This window comes from Manacus candei, unplaced genomic scaffold (genome assembly GCF_025592945.1).
Source record: "Manacus candei isolate 608988 ecotype Guabito, Panama unplaced genomic scaffold, ASM2559294v1 h1tg000003l, whole genome shotgun sequence".
In the NCBI taxonomy this organism is placed as follows: domain Eukaryota; kingdom Metazoa; phylum Chordata; class Aves; order Passeriformes; family Pipridae; genus Manacus; species Manacus candei.
The window spans coordinates 14,361,783-14,382,468 of NW_026138051.1; the positions used below are offsets into that span (position 1 = coordinate 14,361,783).

General features: G+C 37.8%; 1 protein-coding gene across 4 annotated transcripts in view; it reads right to left on the reverse strand.

Annotated features, from left to right (window-relative positions):
* Positions 1 to 20,686, reverse strand: part of PCDH11X (protocadherin 11 X-linked) — a 459,145-nt gene that overhangs the window by 237,173 nt on the left and 201,286 nt on the right. For all 4 annotated transcript variants that reach the window (XM_051788419.1, XM_051788404.1, XM_051788428.1 and 1 more), the window contains one exon: positions 5,801 to 5,872. In XM_051788419.1, the coding sequence (XP_051644379.1) occupies positions 5,801 to 5,872 (72 nt within the window). The remainder of the gene's footprint in view (positions 1 to 5,800; positions 5,873 to 20,686) is intronic.

Below are 20,686 nucleotides of genomic sequence, written 5' to 3' on the forward strand. Positions count from 1 at the left end.
GAATACTCCCTAGTACAGTTAAATACTCCCTAATATTGAATGGCCTAATACAGGCTGATATACTGGTTTAAATGTGGCAAACTGGTGGTATTCTATTTCATATTAACTGGAATCAAGGAAAATGATCACTAGACAAGAAAAGGTTAATACCCATTTCCACTCCATAAGCTGCCCTTCCGTTGAGTTATCTTCCATAACTGTACCCTGATTTCTGGATACATTATTTGTTCAGAATGTCAGGAATACCTTACAGATTACAACCTCTAACACAGCTAATATAAAACAGTCTGGCTATCTGTGAGAACCAGGTTTGTACCTTTTGGCAGCAGGGTACTGTAGTAGCTGCTGCTGGAAAGATTAGGTGTTTGTTATGGCGTTCACGATAATTATTTTCAAAGTGCAATAATTAGTGTGCTTTTCTCTTAAGTTTTTTCGTAAAATGCTATTTCATTCCTGCTGGTACTCAAATCAGACCAAAACAATGGTCTGCTTCCAGTTGGCTTCCAGCTTGGGAGGCCTCCATTTGAAGAGATAAAAAAATCACAGTTTAAGATTGGAGTGTTCAAAAATAGTTCAGATATTTATGTAGGCATTTCTAATTGCATTTAGAATTCTCCCCACACCTTCTACTCTGATCTGGTCTTTTATTACTGCCTTTTTTTTTTTCAAATTTACCAAGCCTTTTGTGTTAGCATTCAGGATTACAATTGAAGTTCCATTAAATAAGAACTATGTTCAAGGAATATTTAAATTTATTAAGGCACAAAATAAAATGGGAATATTTTGAGCACACAGATTCTAAAAACTGAATATACCTTGGGTATAACTAGACTATATATATATCTATTTAGGTGACTCATTTGTATTGAAGACACCAAATCAGAAATAAAGCTTTACTTTTATTCTAACTTTCACTGATTTTGAGTCCTAAAGGTTGAAGCTGTGAGCTAAGCAAACAGAGCACACCAGGACTTCATGAAAAATAATTCAGTATCCATGGACTGTAGGGAAAAAATATGCACATAATTCTTATTAGTTGACTCTCTTCAAATATTTAACCACAGCTGCTAATATTTCTTCATAATGTAAAACACTCTGTTTGTAATTTAAAAAGAGAAACATATTTTTGACTGTTTCTTAAAACAAGACAAAAACACGAGTTATATTGCAATATATCTCACTATTCAGTAAAATTAGGGTCTAAATAGGTACCTTAAAGCATATGTATCAGAAGCACAGCAGCAAGTGTGGTTGGATTATGTTTATTATTGGCAGCTCTTTGCCCGTGGGCAGGAGGTGGACTCGCTCCATCCCTTCCCAGCACGGCAGGTGAGGGGAATGGGGTGAATTGCCAGCTCACCTAATAAGACATCTCTGTCAGAGATGCTTGGAGACTTTTCTCTGCACAATTCTCTTGCATACTCGGGGAAAAGCGTGGCTGCAGATTAGGGGACAAAACCAATGAAAAGAACAAAAAGTGCTGCACATAGCTCTGCCTTCATTGCCGGGCATTTAGAGGGAACGAGAATTACATGACTTGATTTACTTTACAAAAACTGATTAGTAAAACCCCCTGTGGATTTCTTAACTATACTGTGGAGGGATATAAGATTAGTGTAGCAATTCCCATCATCAAACGTATTTACTGTTAAAATATTGGATTAGTGATGTTGTTATCCACTGTTCCAAGATTATAAAGTGATTCTTTAAAATTGAGCAGAAAAATACTGCACTCTATCATTTGTAATTAGATTTCAGTCTGAGTGTTTTTGCCTTTCCAGAAAAAGTAATTCTGAAAAAAAAAATAAAAAATAAAAAGGGCTGTGTTCTGCACACAAATAAAGAGAAAATAAAACTATGGATTCAGAAGAGGAAACAAATTATTTTCCTCTCCTACTTTTGAGAGACAAATGGTTGCACTTGGTCTGTGTCTTATTGCTCCTGCTGGTCAGTCTCAGTTCTGTGGCAATGCCCCACCATTACACCAGGGGGTAATAAAGCCTCGTTGGTGTGAGATGTGGCTCATTGTAACACACACAGGAATGTGCACTACCTGAACCTGACAAGTCTTAGTCCTTGGATATTTAACCCTCCCAGAGAACTTTGAGGAGAGGGTCATCATTGTCTCAGTTTCCACTGACAACATGAACTGTGATGAAGGAAGAGAGTCAGGAAAGGGGATAAATTAATGTGTTCATTAAAGTAATTATGCTACATTTGGGCCAGGAAGATTAATGCAACTGTATCCTAGCTTTTTAGCCATTATCTTCAGTGACTAAAAGCACTTGGAGCTCTTGCAATTAATAAACAAATAAAAAGCCACAGCACTAACACCACCTTCTCACATTTTATCCTGTTTAACACCTCTAGGAACCACTTCTATGCAGTATTTCAGAAAACCATATAATAGACAGTGATGTAGGAATGAATAAAAAAAGATTAAATCAGAAATACTCTGCAACTGAAGAGTGGGAGTTTTGCTGTACCTGTCATGCTGGCAAACCTCGCTAGTTGCCACTACTGCACTTTTAAGCTGTATAAATTTCAGCATTGTTCTTTTTTACTGTGGTAACTCCCTATTCTCTCTTTCTAAATGCAGCCTCCTAGTAATCACAGAATCATAGAATGGTTAAAGTTGGAAAAGACCTCTAAGATCATTGTGTCCAACCATTTACCCAGCACCACTGTGTTCAGCATGTCCCCAGGTGCCACAGTCACACATGTTTTGAATGCTTCTGGAGATAGTGATATTTCACCATCTCCCTGAGCAGCCTATTCCACACTTTGAGGTTTTTCTGATCTGTAATCTAACACCCCCCTCGTGCACCTTTAGGCCATTTCCTCCCATCCTGTCAGTTGTTACCTGGAAGAAGAGACCAAACTCCAGCTTGCTAATTTGCTTCTAATACAGAATCAGGGTTATCAATATTATTTCATGCCATTACCATACAAACTTCAGATTTTAAGACAGCATCAGTGACTTCAAAAATTTGAAGAATCACAGATTACTTTGATTTGAAATTGTTCTGTTATAACTGACCATAAATACACAGCCTATAAATACATAATCTTAACTGCAGTAGCTCTGAACAGCCTTGACAGGGTTTATCAGCAAAATGTTTAATCAGGCAAAGCAGCAAAAAACATAACCACAGGAATACATGGCATTTAGCATTTAAATAAAGCTTGTAAACAAGTCTATTTGGGCAACTACTCCCACACGTGTTCCTTATCTGCAAAGGTCTTGTCCCAAATTTATCGGAACCAGTCTCTTATACTTTATTTTCCAGGCAGTAACATCAGTTTCCATTCACTGAGTCCACAGAGGAAGATGCAGAAAACTACAAGTTAAAAGGCAGGGCCATGAAAAAAGAATTCCCACACTGTCAATGTCATATTGCTCTGGGAACTTATTAAATCACAGCCAAAAACCCAAAAAACAAAACTGTAAAACCAAGAACAAAAACCCCACCACAGAAGCAGAAACAAGCCTGCCAAAGCACCACAGTTCTTTGGGTTTTGTCTAATTGAAGAACTCAGTTTCAAAATTCCCAGCTCCCTGGCTGCTTCTAAGATCAGACCTCGAGCAGAGAAGGCAAGTGAGAGCCGTGGCATTGTCAGCAACAGGAATCCTTCCCTCCCTCGGCACAGGAAGCACCATTTCTTGTTTCCCCAGACTGTAACCTCTATGTGAAATTGCCCTGCTGCTAATAGATACCAGGCTCTCACCTCCTGGCATTAGGGGCCAGATGTGGCTCTTTCTGCTTCACTGCTTGTTTGGTCCTGCACACCCAGACTGTGCTCTGGGCTATTCCATTCGCTCTCTGTTGGCGAAACACATCCCACAGTCTCTCTCAGCACTGAACAGCTGTGAGTAGCCCAAGCAAATGTAATGATTTTTTATTGTTACTATTAAGTAGACATAAGTAGTGAGTCTCTCCCTCGTGTGTGGTGTGGGGGGATCAAAAACTTTCATGGAAATAACACCTTTTTGTAAATAGGAGTTGGCTTTGCTCATGGTTCATTCTAGCAGCCTTTAAATACATTTTCCCTCCTTTAGAGTTGGGAACCATTTGCTTTATGAGCACCATTTGGATCATTTACCTGTTGCTCATAAAATAGACAAAGCTTTTATCCATGCCATGAATTTTTACTCACTTTATACAAAATACCTAAGGAGGGATTTGCAGAGGCCAGAATTACATCCACGAAAGAATTAACAACTAATTTAATTTTCTGCTACAATAATGGTTCCAGCAGTTTTTTTATTTTGTTGATTACATTTCTTCTCTCCACAAAATAAAAAGCATATTGTTGTTAGCTTCTTTATATGCACTTTTTTAAAAAGCAAATTTTATTTTTTTTTTCAAAAATGAAAAGGAATAACAAAAACATTTCATGCATTTTAATCTCTGTAGTCATTAAGTAAAGCAGCGGGAAATGTAGCTTTCAAAAGTGATCAGATAACAGGGTGATGGTCTGTTTGCTCAGGAAGAACAACGATTCTCATCAGCACTGGGACAGTGTAACAGGATATTTCTTTGACAAGGGTGCTGGCAACAGTCACACAAACCAGCAAGGAAACATGGTTGCACAAGCCCACCTCTGTCACCCACGTTCATGCACCAGTGCCCCAGTAAATGACAATCACGGCATCAAGCTGCTTCAATGACTCCTTTCACAAGGAGAAAGCCAAAATTCTCTCCTGTATGCCAACAACCCAAAGCCCAGCCCTACCTCCATCTCCTACTTGCTCTGCAGCATGCACTGTAGGCAAGGAAACGGGAGGAGCCCATTATCCCTCCCACAGTGATCCATCAGCTGTTCTGCAGTAACTGCTGGAACCAGACACTTCCCTCAACAGTTTGTTCCTGCACATGAAGAGTTACTGTCTCTTGGTGAGTGTGGACCACAGCAAGCTCCTGCAGTCCTGCACATAAACATCATTGACTGCAGACACAGATCGATGAGGCTTAACTGCTGTGATTAGCAGCTGCCTGGAGAGAGGCTTTGGAGGTTTGGCCATCCAGATGCTGGGAACAGCCAGGGCACACACTGCACCTGGGAGCCTTTTAGTTAGGAAGGAGGGAAGATCCTGGGGTTTGGAGAGGCCATAGCTGAGGGATTTCCCTACAACACAAGGCTTGTGTGTTTATAGATAACCATCTTTCTGCATGCAGAGATGCACAAACATAAGTACCACCTATCTGTGACTACAGTGGAGAATTGACCATTTAAGAGCTTCTATATTTTAATCAGCTGTACAGATTGTCCCATGAAAGCCTGCACAGTCAGCATTGCCCCTAATTTAAAAAAAATGCCACCAAGCATGAACAAAGGTATCTGGAACACAGGTGTGGGCTTTTTTAATTTCTCCTTCTAAATTCCTACACTGTATTTGCCCCAGCCTTTGGGAGTAAACAGGCCTCTAGAACTAGCCTAACTTCTAGGATTTCAAAATAAACTTCTACCACTTCATTTCTCCACCAGATGTTCACAGTTTACTGATGCACCAATAACACTACTAAAGTAGTTTTGTGTTGTCAAGTTCTGCAAAAATTTTTAAGCATATATGAAACACAAGCTGAAGGCAAGATAATGCCGGCATTTCTCCCTTGATGCTCAGCTAAAACAGCACTACCAATAATCTGGGCAGCTAAACACCCAAACAAACCATTTCAACATGTGCTGCTAAGAACCACAGAGCAACCTGTTGCAAGATTCCCTTGCAGATTATTCCATGAAGACTGACAGAAACCACCATTACAGAAAACAAGTAATCAGAAAAGTTCCAGCCTACCTGTGGTTGAGTCCAAGGCTCCAAGGTTGTTTCTTTCAAAGGAGTCTGTGGCCTTCCCACTTCTTTTGTGTGCTTTTAGGAGAGAAAAGCATGTGTCAGTTACATGTTCAGTCAACATTCAGCATCAATTTTTCTTGAGGAAACAAAACAGATACAAAATCCATACAATAACATATCATGACTGCATACATTTGGAGTAGGCTGTAGGTCTCTTTTTTTTTTTCCCAGAAAAGTAACTTTATAGAGTTGCTTTAGTTTTCAAGATAAAGGGTACACACCTTGCTCTCTGTGTATAGGTAAAAATTCAGGCAAAAACACAAAATTATTTGCCAACAGAGTAAGGTTCTGCAGCAGAAATTCAGAGAGAGCTTGACTCTCGTTTCTCTGTCATTTCCTCCCCAGGCTGTGCTCTGTTCAATGGACACCCTACAGTGTAACTAACTGAAATAGGTTCATCACTTGGATGTGGGGCCATGTTTTTGGATAAGAACCCTTGCCTTTCCTTAATGCTCTTCAGAGTTGGAGCCAGAAGACAGTTACCAACTTCCTGTTTCCTTGACTTTCCACTCCCTTGGAATATTTCAAGAATGACCACCCCAAACCTAAAGTCTATGTAATCAAAGAGATTAAACTAGTCTTTGAAGAAGACTTCTTGTCTCTTCATACTTCCTTTTTTAAATAATACCAACACATCCTGCAATTACTCATTATCATCTGTAATTGTTCTGCTTCAATAATAAATGTGTAAGATTTTTGAACACTGAATAGGATGCTGACTTCTAATTTTCTCCATATGAATTTCCAAGGGAACAAACTTTGCACACTGTTGTAAAAATTAGAAGCCTCATATTTTCTTTCTAATTTTTTTTCTGTCATAAAACAGAAATAGTGGCATTCAAAAAAAAAAAATCCTCTGCTGAAATACGCTGTTTAAGCAGTGCCAGGATTTTCCTTCTCCTGAAATACGACATTTCTAATGTACTACCCTTTGAACATGGCCTTTGACAATATGTAATACAAATATCATCTTATCCAGGTCTCACATCAGAGCAACCTGAATGCCCATGCAAGGACTGACAAAGAGAGGGAGAGATATGCCATTGGAATTTCTGTCATTAGCAAACTACAGCCACTTAAAATTAAAGACTTTTTTAAATACAAAATTTGTGGGCAACTTCAGTTAGCATTCACAGCACTTCTTTCAAAAAAACCACCTTATTAAATGGCAATTGTGTTTTGGCAGGTTGGATTGCCTGTAATAGTAGATTACAAGCAATCATTTTTACCATTTTTTTGTTATTTTATATTTTGGGGTAGCAATGGGACACGATTCATTCTTGAAATAGAACAATAAGTGCATTTCAAAAGAAAAAAGAAATAACCATAGATTTAGTGAATGCTAAACAGAGTTAAAATGAATACATCTGGAAAGGGAAGGTTGTGTTTTTCATGTGTTCAAAAGCAAATGTTTTCTACCTTATAATCTTGCTTTAAATGTAATCATCAAGCATCAAAGAGACCCAAACACATAATGAAAATTATTAAACATATCAGTTGTAGTGCCAAGATACCATAACAATTCCACATGGGGTAACCTGCCAGGAACTGACATTAAAAATCACACTCTTTCTTGAGAAATCATTTTTCTTGGAAATTCACATTGGTTTTGTATACATTTGTCCAGTTCTATATTGCAGCAGTAAGAAAAAAAGAATAATCAAATGTATGAATACATAAAGAAAATGTATGCAAAATGTATACAAAAGTTCCTTTAGGTGAAACAATTCTTAAAGTGTTTGAGTAACACTGGAACTCATGCTCTAAGTCGATATGACTTAAAGAAGACTCTAAGTACTCAGTGCTGAATTTCCTACTGACCAGCACCATTTACTTCCTACTGCTCCCCCTACACACCATCCAAAGAGACCCTTTCACCTCACCTTGAAGTCAAGCATCAGAAAGTAGGGACAAGACACGGAAAGAGTGAAAATAGTGCAGCAACCTGCACCCCAGATCACGTGGAAGGACAAAACCAAGCAGTAACTGCCTTCAATCCCTACAGACTTTCTTTCCATAGGAAACATCTTTCTAGCTCTCATTCCAACTTTCCAATTATGTTTCAGAGCTCTTTCTAGGAATGAAAGCCCCTGCACCATCCAGATGTAGTTTGTCACTGAGAACCTTGAAGCATATTTGCATTCTCACTTTTCAGGGTGGAAAAGCATGTTCCACACCAGCTGTGAGCACACCCAGGACAGCTGACACTGACCCACTGCTCAGACTGCTCACTAGAGGCAGCTTCCAAGTGTGAGTACCTGTTCTGAACTACCTGCTACCACAAGCAGTTGTACTTCCAGTGTAAAGCTCTTTATTTGCCCCTTGCTGAGATACACACACATTGCTAATGGACCACATAAGTAGCACTTATCCACAAGTTCTCTTCTCTCTTTTATAAAGAGTAATGTGATAAAGAGAGACAATTCTCCCAGGAGCTTCTTTCTTCCAGCACAGATAAAGAAGCTCTTACTAAAACTGGGAAGTTTTTGGAAGCCTTTATCTGCCCATTTTGCTTGGAGCATCTTCCTACAGCCTTCTGTAGCTTCTACAATCCTTCTGAGGAACCAATAGACTGTGCCCACAGTCTTTTGTTTATGTTCCCTCCACTTCCTCAATATGGCATTTAAGTTTCACACATAGAAGAAAATCGTGCTCATAATGAGATAAAGATGGAATGATTTCAACCTGGATATTACATTATGGTTTCAGCAGTGCCATTAGAGCTCCCTTAGCTCCTGTACACGCACCAATTACAATTTCTCTAGCAGGCAGGCTTGACTTCTGGAATAAATTAGGTCCTTTTCATGTCTGACGAACCACCTGTCACTTTGTTACAGCCAGCTACCCTTCCACGAGCACAGGGCATATCTGGACAACTGATTCAGTTCCTGCCACTCATCCAACACCTTCCCAGATCTACCCCCCTTCGGAGCTGAGGGAGACACACTTTGGTCTGAATCATTACCTGCCACCCTGTATCACTGCTGTGCTGCTGGCACTGAGGAAGGTAAAGAGACAGGAAACCACACAGGATCTTGCTGGCTGCAAAGGTTTCCTTTATCTCGGTGTTCCCTTTTGCCCAGCGGGAAATGCAACAATTTCAACTGTCCCTCAAGGCCAGGGAATCCTGTCTATCCACAGAAAGTCCAATCTTCAGGTATTTTCAATATAAAAGAAGTTTGGGGTTGCTGAGTCATCATACAGCCAAGTCTCATCAGTCTTCCACCCGACCACCTAGAAATTGCCCTGCTCAATGATGTTAGCAATCAATAAAGTCCAGACTAATAGCCAGGTAGTAAAAAGACTGTGCACAAAATATTTTGCTGATAATTGGAATTTTCTGTCTAATTATAGCAGCAAAGGAAAGCTTTAATATTTAATCAAAGTAGTTATTAAATATATTTTAAGAGAAAAATGAAATTCATCATGAGAATTTTCTGTTGTTTATTGGAAGAAATAAGTTACCAAACATACGATTACTTATGACAACTTGACAGGTAATATCCAGGCTTCCAAAATCTACCAGAGAAAATAAACTGCAAAATAGATTTTAAAGGTTATGCAAATCAGTGTTTCAAGCCAGACTTCATTTTGGTCTTTAAGATGCTGCAGAGTGGTCCTCACTCTGAAACATGAGGGGAAATCTTTGGTGCACCTGAGACAGTTCAAACTGATCCGACAAGTGCTTGGTCACAGATGCCCCTTCTGATGGAATCCTGCTCCTGCCTCACTCAGCTCCTGGTGCCTGCCCAGTTTTGGATGATCCATGACAAGACATTGTTTAGTCTCTCAGTCTGTTTTCTCCATTAGACTGAATTCCATTCTCTCCCTGACCAGAGGTACTAGTCTAGCTCACCCTGCCTGAGATCCTGCCCTACCAGCCCCTGTGTGGGTTTGGAAGGGAGTGAGGAAGAGGGAAGGCTGTTGTATCCCCTCACTTCCTACAGCCCCAACTCCCGAGCTGCCAGCAGCCGCCCTAACACAACACACATACTCCAAAATAGTGGTAAAGTCCTTCCCTTTTAGCTGCAGAGAAGTTAAGTTACCTTTAATTGTTTTGCCCCAGCCTCCAGAGCAGGAATCATAAAAATTTCTAGAAACTTGACCCATGGATATGACTAATTTTTCAATGACTGTCATTTTCCATGCTGCAAAGGGAATTTGTTCTGGACCTTAAAGTTTTTATTCTAATGCTAACTACTGGATCTGTTCAGCTAGATATCACCTCCATTCCCTCCTGTTTTTTTTATAAAAAGTTTTTGTTTTTCTTCAAAGAAATCTGGATTTACTATGGTTAGAAAGGGAAAAAAAAAAAAAAAAGAAGGTTACAACATGACAATTTTGGTTTACCTATTTTGATTTCTGGAAAAGCCTTAAAATTATCTAGACAGATACTACCACCAGTAATTCTAATGGTTATTGATTGCTGTGAGAAGCAAAAGCAGATTGAAATTTCAAGATAATACAAAGCATTTTCCTCTGGTGCCTTACAAAATTGCTACAGCAGCATTAAGATTATCTGATTCCAAGTGTTCTACTTCTGCACTTTAGAGCGGAAAAAGTGTTCTATTTAGTTGTCTTTCATGCTAAAAACCTATATGGCTTGAAGTGAAATTTAGGAAACAAACAGCAAAAGACATTTAGTAAATAATATATTATCTATGTTGCATTGTCAATTGGGACTCCAAATGCTTATTTTAGGGCAACTTCTGTCTGTCTGCCAAAAGCTACATTTTTAGACAGGAACTGCAGTCTTTACTATTTTTCTGTCCCCCACTGTAATCAGGAAATCATGTATAGCGATTTTACTGTCCAGGTAGAATGTCTTTATTATCACACTGAGACAGAGGTATGCTGTAAGTCTGAGAAGGAGATTATCTCCATTAACAATGCCTCCTTCTTGCTTCTAAGTTGATTTCAGGTAATTGGATTCCTGAAGTCCTCTCCTTCAGCCTCCTAACAGCCTTCATGTGAAAGGTGAACAGAAGGGTTAATTTCAGTGATAAGTTTATTTAACAGATTGCTAAGAAAAAAATTATTTTGCTCTGAGTTTCCATGCTTTAGATAAATATGTAAGCATATGAGAAAGCCATAGGACAGCTGAAATCAAGTAAGGATTCCTTTGGGAAGGTTTTTGCTTTGTATTCAAGAAGTAAAGGACAAAAATGCAAATAAACATATAGATAAACCCCCTTTGCGGAAGCATCAATGAGAAACCCACTGTCTAGAGCCCTAAGATGTGATTCAGTAGTAATGGAAACAATCAGCTTTCCACACTAAACAGCAGTCTGGAATCACCACTGACAACTTCTACACTGTTTTGGCAGTAAAAACTGCACCTCCATTTCTGACAGTATCAAGATGCCTTGTGATGTGTCTGTACATCCTCTCAGTGATGCCTCGTACTCAAAAGCCATAATTTGACCCAGCAAGTCTCTAATGCTGCTGCCAACAGGCAGCTTTTATCTTGCAAGTACCTCTTCAGAGATGCAGTAAGTCACCTAATGCATATCCAGCCAGCCATGATTTCCAGAGGTGCAGCTCACCCACAGCCTTCAGCACTCACAGCTCTTACACTATTCCTACAGAAAAATCAGCCCTGGGCTTACTTATTTCCCTCTTTTGTTCCAATATATCTATGAGTAAAGAGGGTGCAGGGCAGGAGGCAGAGGAATGAAAGATAAAGGCAGGGTGTGGGGTGGGGGTTGAACAACTACAGCATACTAGGAAAGCTCAGAGGTTTAACAAAGCCTGACATGAGATTTGCCAGATGGTTCTGTACCGGATTGTAAAACTTTAAACTAATCTTCATTTAAGAGTTTTAAGGGCTGTATCCCTCTTATAAAGCCTCTTGCTCTTTTGCCTGGTTGATTCTGGTAAATTATAGATCAGACTTTAGAAAACTGCTTCCATGAACAGCGGCTCCTTAAATCTCAGCTAAACTGAGCAAGAAGATTACATGTTATTATGATGTAGCACAGCAGGATTTTTGTACAGCAAACATTATGATGTAGAGAAGGATAAAACTATCATTCTGTGCAAGGAGGTCATCCATAGAAGAACAATGCTTTTTATGCAGCCAGCAAATCTGTCCCTACATGGTGAATCTTCACATGGCAAATGCTTTTTCTTGATGGTTCTGTAAAGAAACCCAACCGTAAGCAAAACCCAAATCTGCATTTCAGGATTCTACAATCAAGCACTGTACAGTAAAGGAGATGTCATTTGGGAGAAATTATTCTAAATATTACTAGAAAAAGTATCTATTTCAAGGGCAATTTTAGGGTAAATGCATCTTGTTAGTTTTATGCAAGGAGAAAGGATTTCCTCTGAATCCCCAGGGAAGTGTCAGAGAGTGTATGCAGCATTAAAAATTAAAATGCTCACTAATCTTACAAGTGCATATATATATATATACTTTAATTGTATATCAAAGACAGTTCACATGGAAAAGAAAAAAGCCAAGTCACCATAGTAATGTGTAGAAATTCTTTCCACCTGCTGTTTGTATTTTCAATCTTACACAGTATCTTCACAGTTGAAATTATAGTAGAGAGAATTACAGATTTCAGACACCACATGATGACAAAGCTGAAGTGGGAACAACGGAAGATAAATCCAGGTGTTCAGCAAACAGCAGTAACAAAATTTAATAAAAAAAAAATCAAGAGACTGATTGTTCTGAGAGTTGATGCAGTAATTTGATACTAAAATTGTGGCCTATCAACCTTTTGAACAAGTAATGCAAATGCCTAAGTCTATTGAGCTACAAGTCAGCAGCCTATTGAAATTGCTTTAATTTTCCTGTACACGATTTTGAATGCAACGTAGTAATGTCAAATGACCTTCTTTTCTCTCTTTTTTTTTTTAATTGAAACATTATTTCCTGCACATGAAAGCTTTTGACTTAAAAGCAATCAGGTGTGATATTCACAGCTCTGGTCTTTTCAAAATGTCATGCACAGGAATTATGTGGATTTATCCTAAAGCTCTCTGTAAGAACAGCAGCATTTTGAAATGCCTAAGAAAATGCCTGTCTATGAGAATATGCTAGTGAAGACAATTGTAAAACTGATTTTATTACATTTAAGTTACCATCAGATACTGCGTTATCCTTCTGTTTTATCTTGCACATCATTGCCTACGCACTTAAATCGGCCAGATTCACAAAATAATAAAAAAAATTTTAATCAATGCACAGTTAAATGCTTTCTGATATAGAAACAGAGGAATCCCAATCAATTTAAGTAATTCTAAAGGAGAAAAATTACTTTAAATTTTGATAAACACAGAGTTGCTTTTTTGGTTCATATGTGTAAAAACCTTAGTGGTAATAACTGATAAAATATGCTCACACTACATGTTCTGACTTGAAAGTATTTACATATATAAGATTAATGTGACATAATATGCTAAGGTATTCTTACATCAAGTGAAAGGAGAAAAAAAAAAAAAAAGAACATAATATCAAACAGCTTGTTTTACTTGCCTGAGCTCTATTTAGCTTTTCAAGAATGAATATAAATGTACGCAAATCCATTTTGTGACTCGGATATAAAGCATCATGTTAAAAATGTAGTACATGGTAGCAAAACTACGAATTTTTATATTCCTGCATATTTTCTCCAGAGTTGTTAAAATTCACATTTCTTATATCCTGTCATAAAAATAGTTTCTCTTTCTGTAGGTTATTTGGGGAAAATAGCAAAGCCTCTGCCCGGATCCACCTTGTCCAAAGGTGGGGTTTTTTTCTAGGACTTATAATTTTCTCCCTCTATGGCATGACTAAGTTATACTTTATAGAAATCCAGCTCCTTATAAAGAGCATTTGCAATTTAAATTGCTCTTTTTCTCTGAACATTAAGTCTGAATTGGATAAAGTTGTTAAAAGGTAAGGCTTCCTAGTTTTTTTTTTTACTTCACTAATCAAGCAAACTAAAATTACATTATCGGAGTCAGCCAGGAGTAGCACAGACCTGGTGGATGGAGAAAGGCCTGAATGGGAATCTCACATGCTGATTACAGCCAGGAGAGAATGGCTGACCAACCCCAATGATATAAGCTTTGAAGTGTGGCAGAACTAAGGAAAATGTGCCACCTTAAATTAGATTTTTCCAGAAAGTTGATAAATAGGCTTACTCATAAAGAGCAGCAAGACTAATCTGCAATTCTCCTGACATTAGAGACAACATGATCTATAGAAGCCTTGTTGGATCATCAGTTCTTTTCATTTGATGTCATCCTATTTATATTCCTTATCCCCAGCTGTGACTATTCGTCTTACAAAGTATGTTTGATTTTTCTAGTGCATATTATAGCACTTAGTATGTGAAGTAAAATAAAAAGTGAGACTTTTCTTCAGGTGGTAAGAGTGTGTCCAGAACAGGCAATTGTGCCATAAACAATCCCTCAAGAGATAAAGAAATATACTTGGAAATACCTTTATTTTTCCTTATTGTTTCTTTGAGGATATTATTCAGCCTCTTTTACAACCTATGGCACAGAAATCAGAATGAATGCAAACAATGTAACTCGTAAAATAGGGAGGAACAGGGAAAGGCTTGTAGGAGTCATCAAGGGTAAGTGTAGGTATGAGAGGCTCCAGCTGCTCCAAGGCAGGTCAGTGCCAGGGAGCTCCATCACCCTGCTTAAGCCAAGAATGTCTGTGGGCTGGATCAGCACAACTTGAGAAAAATAAACATGACTCTCATTACAAACACAGACATATGCAATCACAGATTCATATCATTTGGTACTTTACATGGGGTCAGGATAGAGCCCAAAATTTCAGTAGAATTCCAGTGAAATCCATTAAAAGTTGTATTGCATTCTTGTTAACCAAGAAAAACTGATGCCTGTCAGCCTCTCTGCTGCTTCATCCCTTCCTTTGTGCAGCCATGCTCATCAGCTTTCCATTAAGAAAAACAATATGAATATACTGTTTTATCATTCTCAGTGGGAAAGTATCATCACAGAAACGCACAAAGCCCTGTCACATTTACCCTAATACTCTTGTGTTATACCAACCCCAACCTTCTCTCTCTGTTAGGAATCACTTCTGAAGTTACAGGACAAATCCTACTTTGATATCATATATTTCTCTGTTCTCATAGGGTTTACTGTCAAGAGAATAGTCATGCTATTTCAGGAAGAATTATAAGTTTCTAACCTTTTTTTTTAGCTAAACATAATAAATAATAACATTATGAAATTACTTCTCTTCCTGAACTATATAATCTGTGTGCTAGGCTGCCTTTCAGGAAGGAGGGAACCTAAAATTCATCAGAAGCCTCAGTGGTGCAGGGACATTACTCAGGGAAGCTTCACTGAACAATGATACCTTGGAAGCCCTGATGGACTGAGGCCAAGGTTCTCCAATGCCAGAATGTCACTGACTCTGAACTGCCTCCACAATTATGGTAGATTTGTGTCCTTGGAACATGGAGGCAGGAGTGCAAATCAGACAGGGTCAGAAGCATTCCCAATGGGGTTTGAGTCTTTGTATTTTAAAGGATTCAGGGAAGTTGTTGTAACAGATGTGTTCTCATTATTGTCAGACATCATTGCAAGATTCCTTGGCCCTGATGTTCAATTGGCTTTAAAACTTAAGTATTTAATGCAAGTATTACCTCTGTTTCTTCCTTTTTCTTGTCCCTACTTTGACCAGGAACACATTCAGAGTATGGTCATGCAATAGAGGCAAAGGTCACCTACCCCTGTTGTGGTCAGCACTGAGTGTCACCAACATGACCAGCAGTGGGAATGGCACAGAACAAAAGTCCACAGGGATTCAGCCTGTGCTGAAGTCCATGTTACTGCAAACTTTAATTGCTACTGTAACTGAAAATGGCTGCATAAAATTTAGAAGACAAAATAATGAACACAGAAGAAACATTCTCTCCATAAGTTTTACAAACAAGGTGAGAACTAAGAATGCAAAGGGATGAGGGGACATCCAAATCTTTTAAATAATGGGTGAGACAGGAGGAGTATTTCTAAAGTACTGAAGAACATTGACAAGCAGGAGTTACAGTGGTGTTAAGGATGTCTAAAGTTAATCCTGGAAGGTGTCTTCACTTGAGATAAATCGGTTTCTGACTGTCTTCTACCAACCACATTGTACCTAAGTCCAAGTGCAATCTCATCTACTATTACAAAGTTTATTTAAATCCTGATACACAATGTTTCTCAAACACATTTCCTGACAATTCCCATGTTTTCTATTCTATGTTATTCATGAATGAGAGAGATTTTTTTCCCCCTCCAGTCAGGGTGGAGGAAAGAGAGAAAGAAAACTCAGAACATACTATCTGAAATCTAATGTTCCCTAAATACATTATTAAATTAGTTTGTGCAGGTCAACTTCCACTAATAATGCCTGCAGAGGGAACCTTTTCCATCACAGTCCTTTTCTTTGTAAAAACGATAAACGGATATTAGTACCATTCCTCTGGAAATACCATTTTCCTCATTTAAACAATGGTGAACTAAAGAGCAGAACAACATGTACAGTAATTTTTCAGGTAACAGGTAATTTTTCTTTCCAATGCCAAGATGAGAGACAAAGTGACCCCACTTTGATAAGATTGGTAAGAAAACTACTGTCATAAATAGACTAGAACATTGGGGGTAGATTCCATCATGTATAAGACTAGAATTCGGGAGACACCTTTCAAAAGAGATGCAGATTCACACACACACTCTGTCACACACTGATTTCCAGAGTCACTCCAGATTTCAAATATTTCAACTGTGCCAAGGAGTATTTCATGATGAATGTATTTCATGTATTTCAAAATGAAATGTATTTCATTTTGTTATGTACCTCTATAAGACAGGCTCTTTCTGCATCTCACTTCCCAGTAGCACATTCCAGGGAAATAAAACATGAGGAATGGAGTTAAGTGGTCAGATACTCAGATACAACCTCTGGACCCACACACAATATGATATTCGTGGAATTACATAAAAAAAATTAGCAAAAAATTTATCATGCTGAATACAGAGCATGTGCATGTACATATATGCGATCTGGTTTAATTCTAGCTAGTTTGAACATCAAAAATAGAAAAGCCATGACAGCTGACTTCAATTTGAGTCAGCTTCTAAAGAATTAGAGAAAACTTTACAAGATGTTGAACTCTATTTTTTCCACCAAAAGTCTACATATTGTTAGAAGAGTCCAAAACCTGAAATTCCTATTTTCAGTAGATAAAATTTCCATTTTCACATAGATAAAGCCATAAATAAGAACTTACAAAACCTAAGTTTACTTTAAATTACCCTCTTGTTTATTTTGTAGGGAAAAAGAAACACATCCTAGTGGAAAACAATATCAGAGTAGCTACTATTTTGTACACAGGGGTCTTATATGTGTTAAAGAAAATGGCAATTTGCTTATTAGTGGGAATTGCTTTCATTCTTCCAAATAATGCATTCTATGAATAATTTGAGCTTTTAGAAATAGTTAACGAGATAAAAAAAAAATTAAAGTATCGTTGTGATGCAAATTGAAGGGTTTGCATATCTCACTTAACAGAAGAGATTTGCAAATAAACATTTGGAGCATGTGAAAATCAATAGCAAAACCACAGAATGTGGCCATCACTGGATTTCTAAACTATTTACACTGAATTATTACTTGTCTTAGATTAAGCACATGAGCACTGAAATAACATATGGCAACCAAATCAGACACAGTAGCTGTTTTTGTTATTCTGTCCATATGCAACAGACTTTATAACTTCACTTATAAAGACTGTGATAATTTTATAAAGGGTTATGCAAGTCTTGTATAGTCTTATTTAATACCTATGATGCATGCATTCCATAAAAAAAATTCTTATCTTGGGATTACTTCATTAAACCTCCTGGTGTAAATTCTTAAGGATTTCTTATTCTTAAGGAATATGAAACATTTTCACAATTTACGTGACAGTGACCCTTAAAACCTATCAGATTATGCTCTCTATGTTCTTTATTATTCCAATTCCTACATCTTGAGAAGTACTAAATGAAATGAAAGGTCTGAACTTGCTCCAAGTGACTTTTTTAGGCACAATACTGGTTCAAAGTCACAAAAAACCCCTCAAAACACCAAATGCCCACAAAACCAAAGCAAACAAATCCTCTGAAACAAACAAAACAAAACCAATCAAAAAACAAACAAGAAAAAAATCACAACAATAAAACCCAAATATCAAAACATCAGAACCCACAAATTAACCAAAAATATTCTGCCTGTAATCTTTATTTTTACAGATTATTTCATCTTTTAAATGCAAGTGTAGTTCAATATAATGTGTGAATTGAAACATTCCCACCAAGACAAATCAAAGCAATGATATTTAAATGATCTATTTCTGAAGGAGGCAAACAGAAAACACTTCACCCCACAATTCTATAAATATTCCTGTCAGTTCTGTTACAACATAAAGATAACCTGCCATTATTACAAGAATGTAAAGATGTTATGACTTATCAATACATATATAAAGCCTCGGCATTCAAAGGTAAAACGAATATTGTTCCTTTTTTTACCGTTCCAGACTTATCTCAAAGGGAGCAGTTGGAAAGAAAGAGGCCTTGTAAAACATGGAGTGAAGGAAATGGGATTTTCTAGGAAATGACAAGCAGTGCAGATGGGCTGGAGGTGCAAACACACAGGCTCCTCTTCCCTTTCCTGCTCTCTGTGCTGAGCACATACACTGCTGCTCAGGATTAGTGAAGTGGGACTCAAACAGCAAACACCATGAACTTCCCACGTCCTTCAAGGTTCCTGTGCTCAGCTGTGACACAGGACAGAGTTCCGGGTACCTGCACAAACACCCTCAACAAGATCCATATCGACCAGTCCAAGGAACCTGTGCTGACAACACCCGAAAACTATCAGCACACTCTGTTTCTTTAGCAAACAAAGGGTTGAAATAAAGAAAATAAGAACAAAAATGTCAATGCTGCTCAGTCACTGAGAGCTAAGAGATACTGCTGATTAAGGTAATAACTGAAAAGCCCAAAAAGACAAACTTTTTGAATCAGGGAGTGAAAAGACATTTGTACTCCTTTGTAGACAAACTGTACCAGAAAAATTTAACCACACAAATATAAAAATCACAGCTAAAGTAATTAATAAAAATGGTAAGTGACATACAAAGAAAATGACATAAAAGAGTTTCCTCAAAACCACTTGCTTGTGATACACAGCAAAGTGAGCATGTCACGCGACTGATGTGAGACAAAAGATATATCAACAGGGATGGAGGATGACTTCTGGAAAGCTGAAGATCAAATAGAAAATGCAAAACTCTTTTCTGTGTTAAATATGTATGATAAACATCAACTTCAAGACAACAGACCTAATCCTGCATTGTCCTGAATCCTGAGAGTGAGGAATTCTACAAAACCTTGCAGCTCTGTTTCATGGAAATTCTTAAAGTATGTTACATCAGTGAATTTTTAGTCTCTTTTTAAACAATCTTAGTAAGGCCAATAGCAGTAAATAGAAGATAGGAAAGTAACATGACATATTATACTTCTATTCTTAACACATCAATGAATCACAACACAGATTTAATTATCTGTCCCTCTCCTACTACCCAACTCATCACCCAGAGAATCTAGACTCACTCTTCACTAGATGAAACACCAATAATACAGAATTCATATTTCAGCTTCCCTTCAGATTATGTCTATAAATCCAGGAACTATGACAAAATCACAAGATGTAAAAAATAAAACAAAACCAAAACACATCAAACCCAAAACACCATGGATTTAGTTTTTGTACTTCTCTATTTGCACATTTTCCCAACATTTACCTCTGACTTTAAACAAATTCTCTATTTTAGAGGTACCACTGATTCACTTTAAAGAAACCAGTTTGTTTCAGAGAAAATTAGTGTGGAAGAATATTATCATGAAAGGTTAAAATGGCTATAAAGGAAATTACACAGCTCAAGTAAATTCTTAAATAGTTATCTCCTAACAGAAGTTTAATGTTATATCTCAAGCAGAAATCAGATTAACTGTAAAAACTGGTAACAATTCCCTCCAAGAAACACATTGGGATTTGATGCTTTTATTTTCCCTTTCTTCCTCAGTCCTTATGAAGACATCCCTAGTATATACAATTTCTTCAAGCAATTTTCTTACAACAATTGGTTTCTTTAATTTACCTCCATCATAAATTCCCAACCACAAAGCATTCTTTGCTGCTTTGAGATCTGCATTTAATTCCACATTCCTTCCTTTCATTTCAGAAATGCCCACATTTATCTATATCATTTTACTTTGGGGCATCATTTAACTTAGTCCTCCCTGGCCAGAAGTCCTAGTAGACCCTCCCACAAACTTCTTGCTTCGGTGAACTGACTTGTTGTCTCCTCTAACTATCCTCCACAACAAATCAATACTTTGACTCTTCCAACTTTTCTGAAGACTTATCTGTTGCCTGCTAGAGAAATGTTGTAATCAACCTTCTTTTTTTTTGCATTTCTCTGTGGTGGTGAAGAAAGATTAATATTAAGCATCTGTCACAGCTGGGTTCAGACAAAGCCAACTGACCCCTCAGTTCTCCCAGTCTCACTACTATCACTATCCATCAGAGCTGGAACATGGCAGGAACACTGAGAACACGCTGCCAAACACAAAGTTTTTTAAACCCATCCGCTCACACAGACCAACACACACCAGAGTTAGGACTTCCTTTAGGATATGCCTTCCCACTTTACAGTTAAGGAATACCTCTCTCCATTTGCCTCACTGCTAGAGTGAGCCAGAAAAAAAAACAACAGGATTAAAAAAAACCCAACAGTATCTAGAACTTGATCT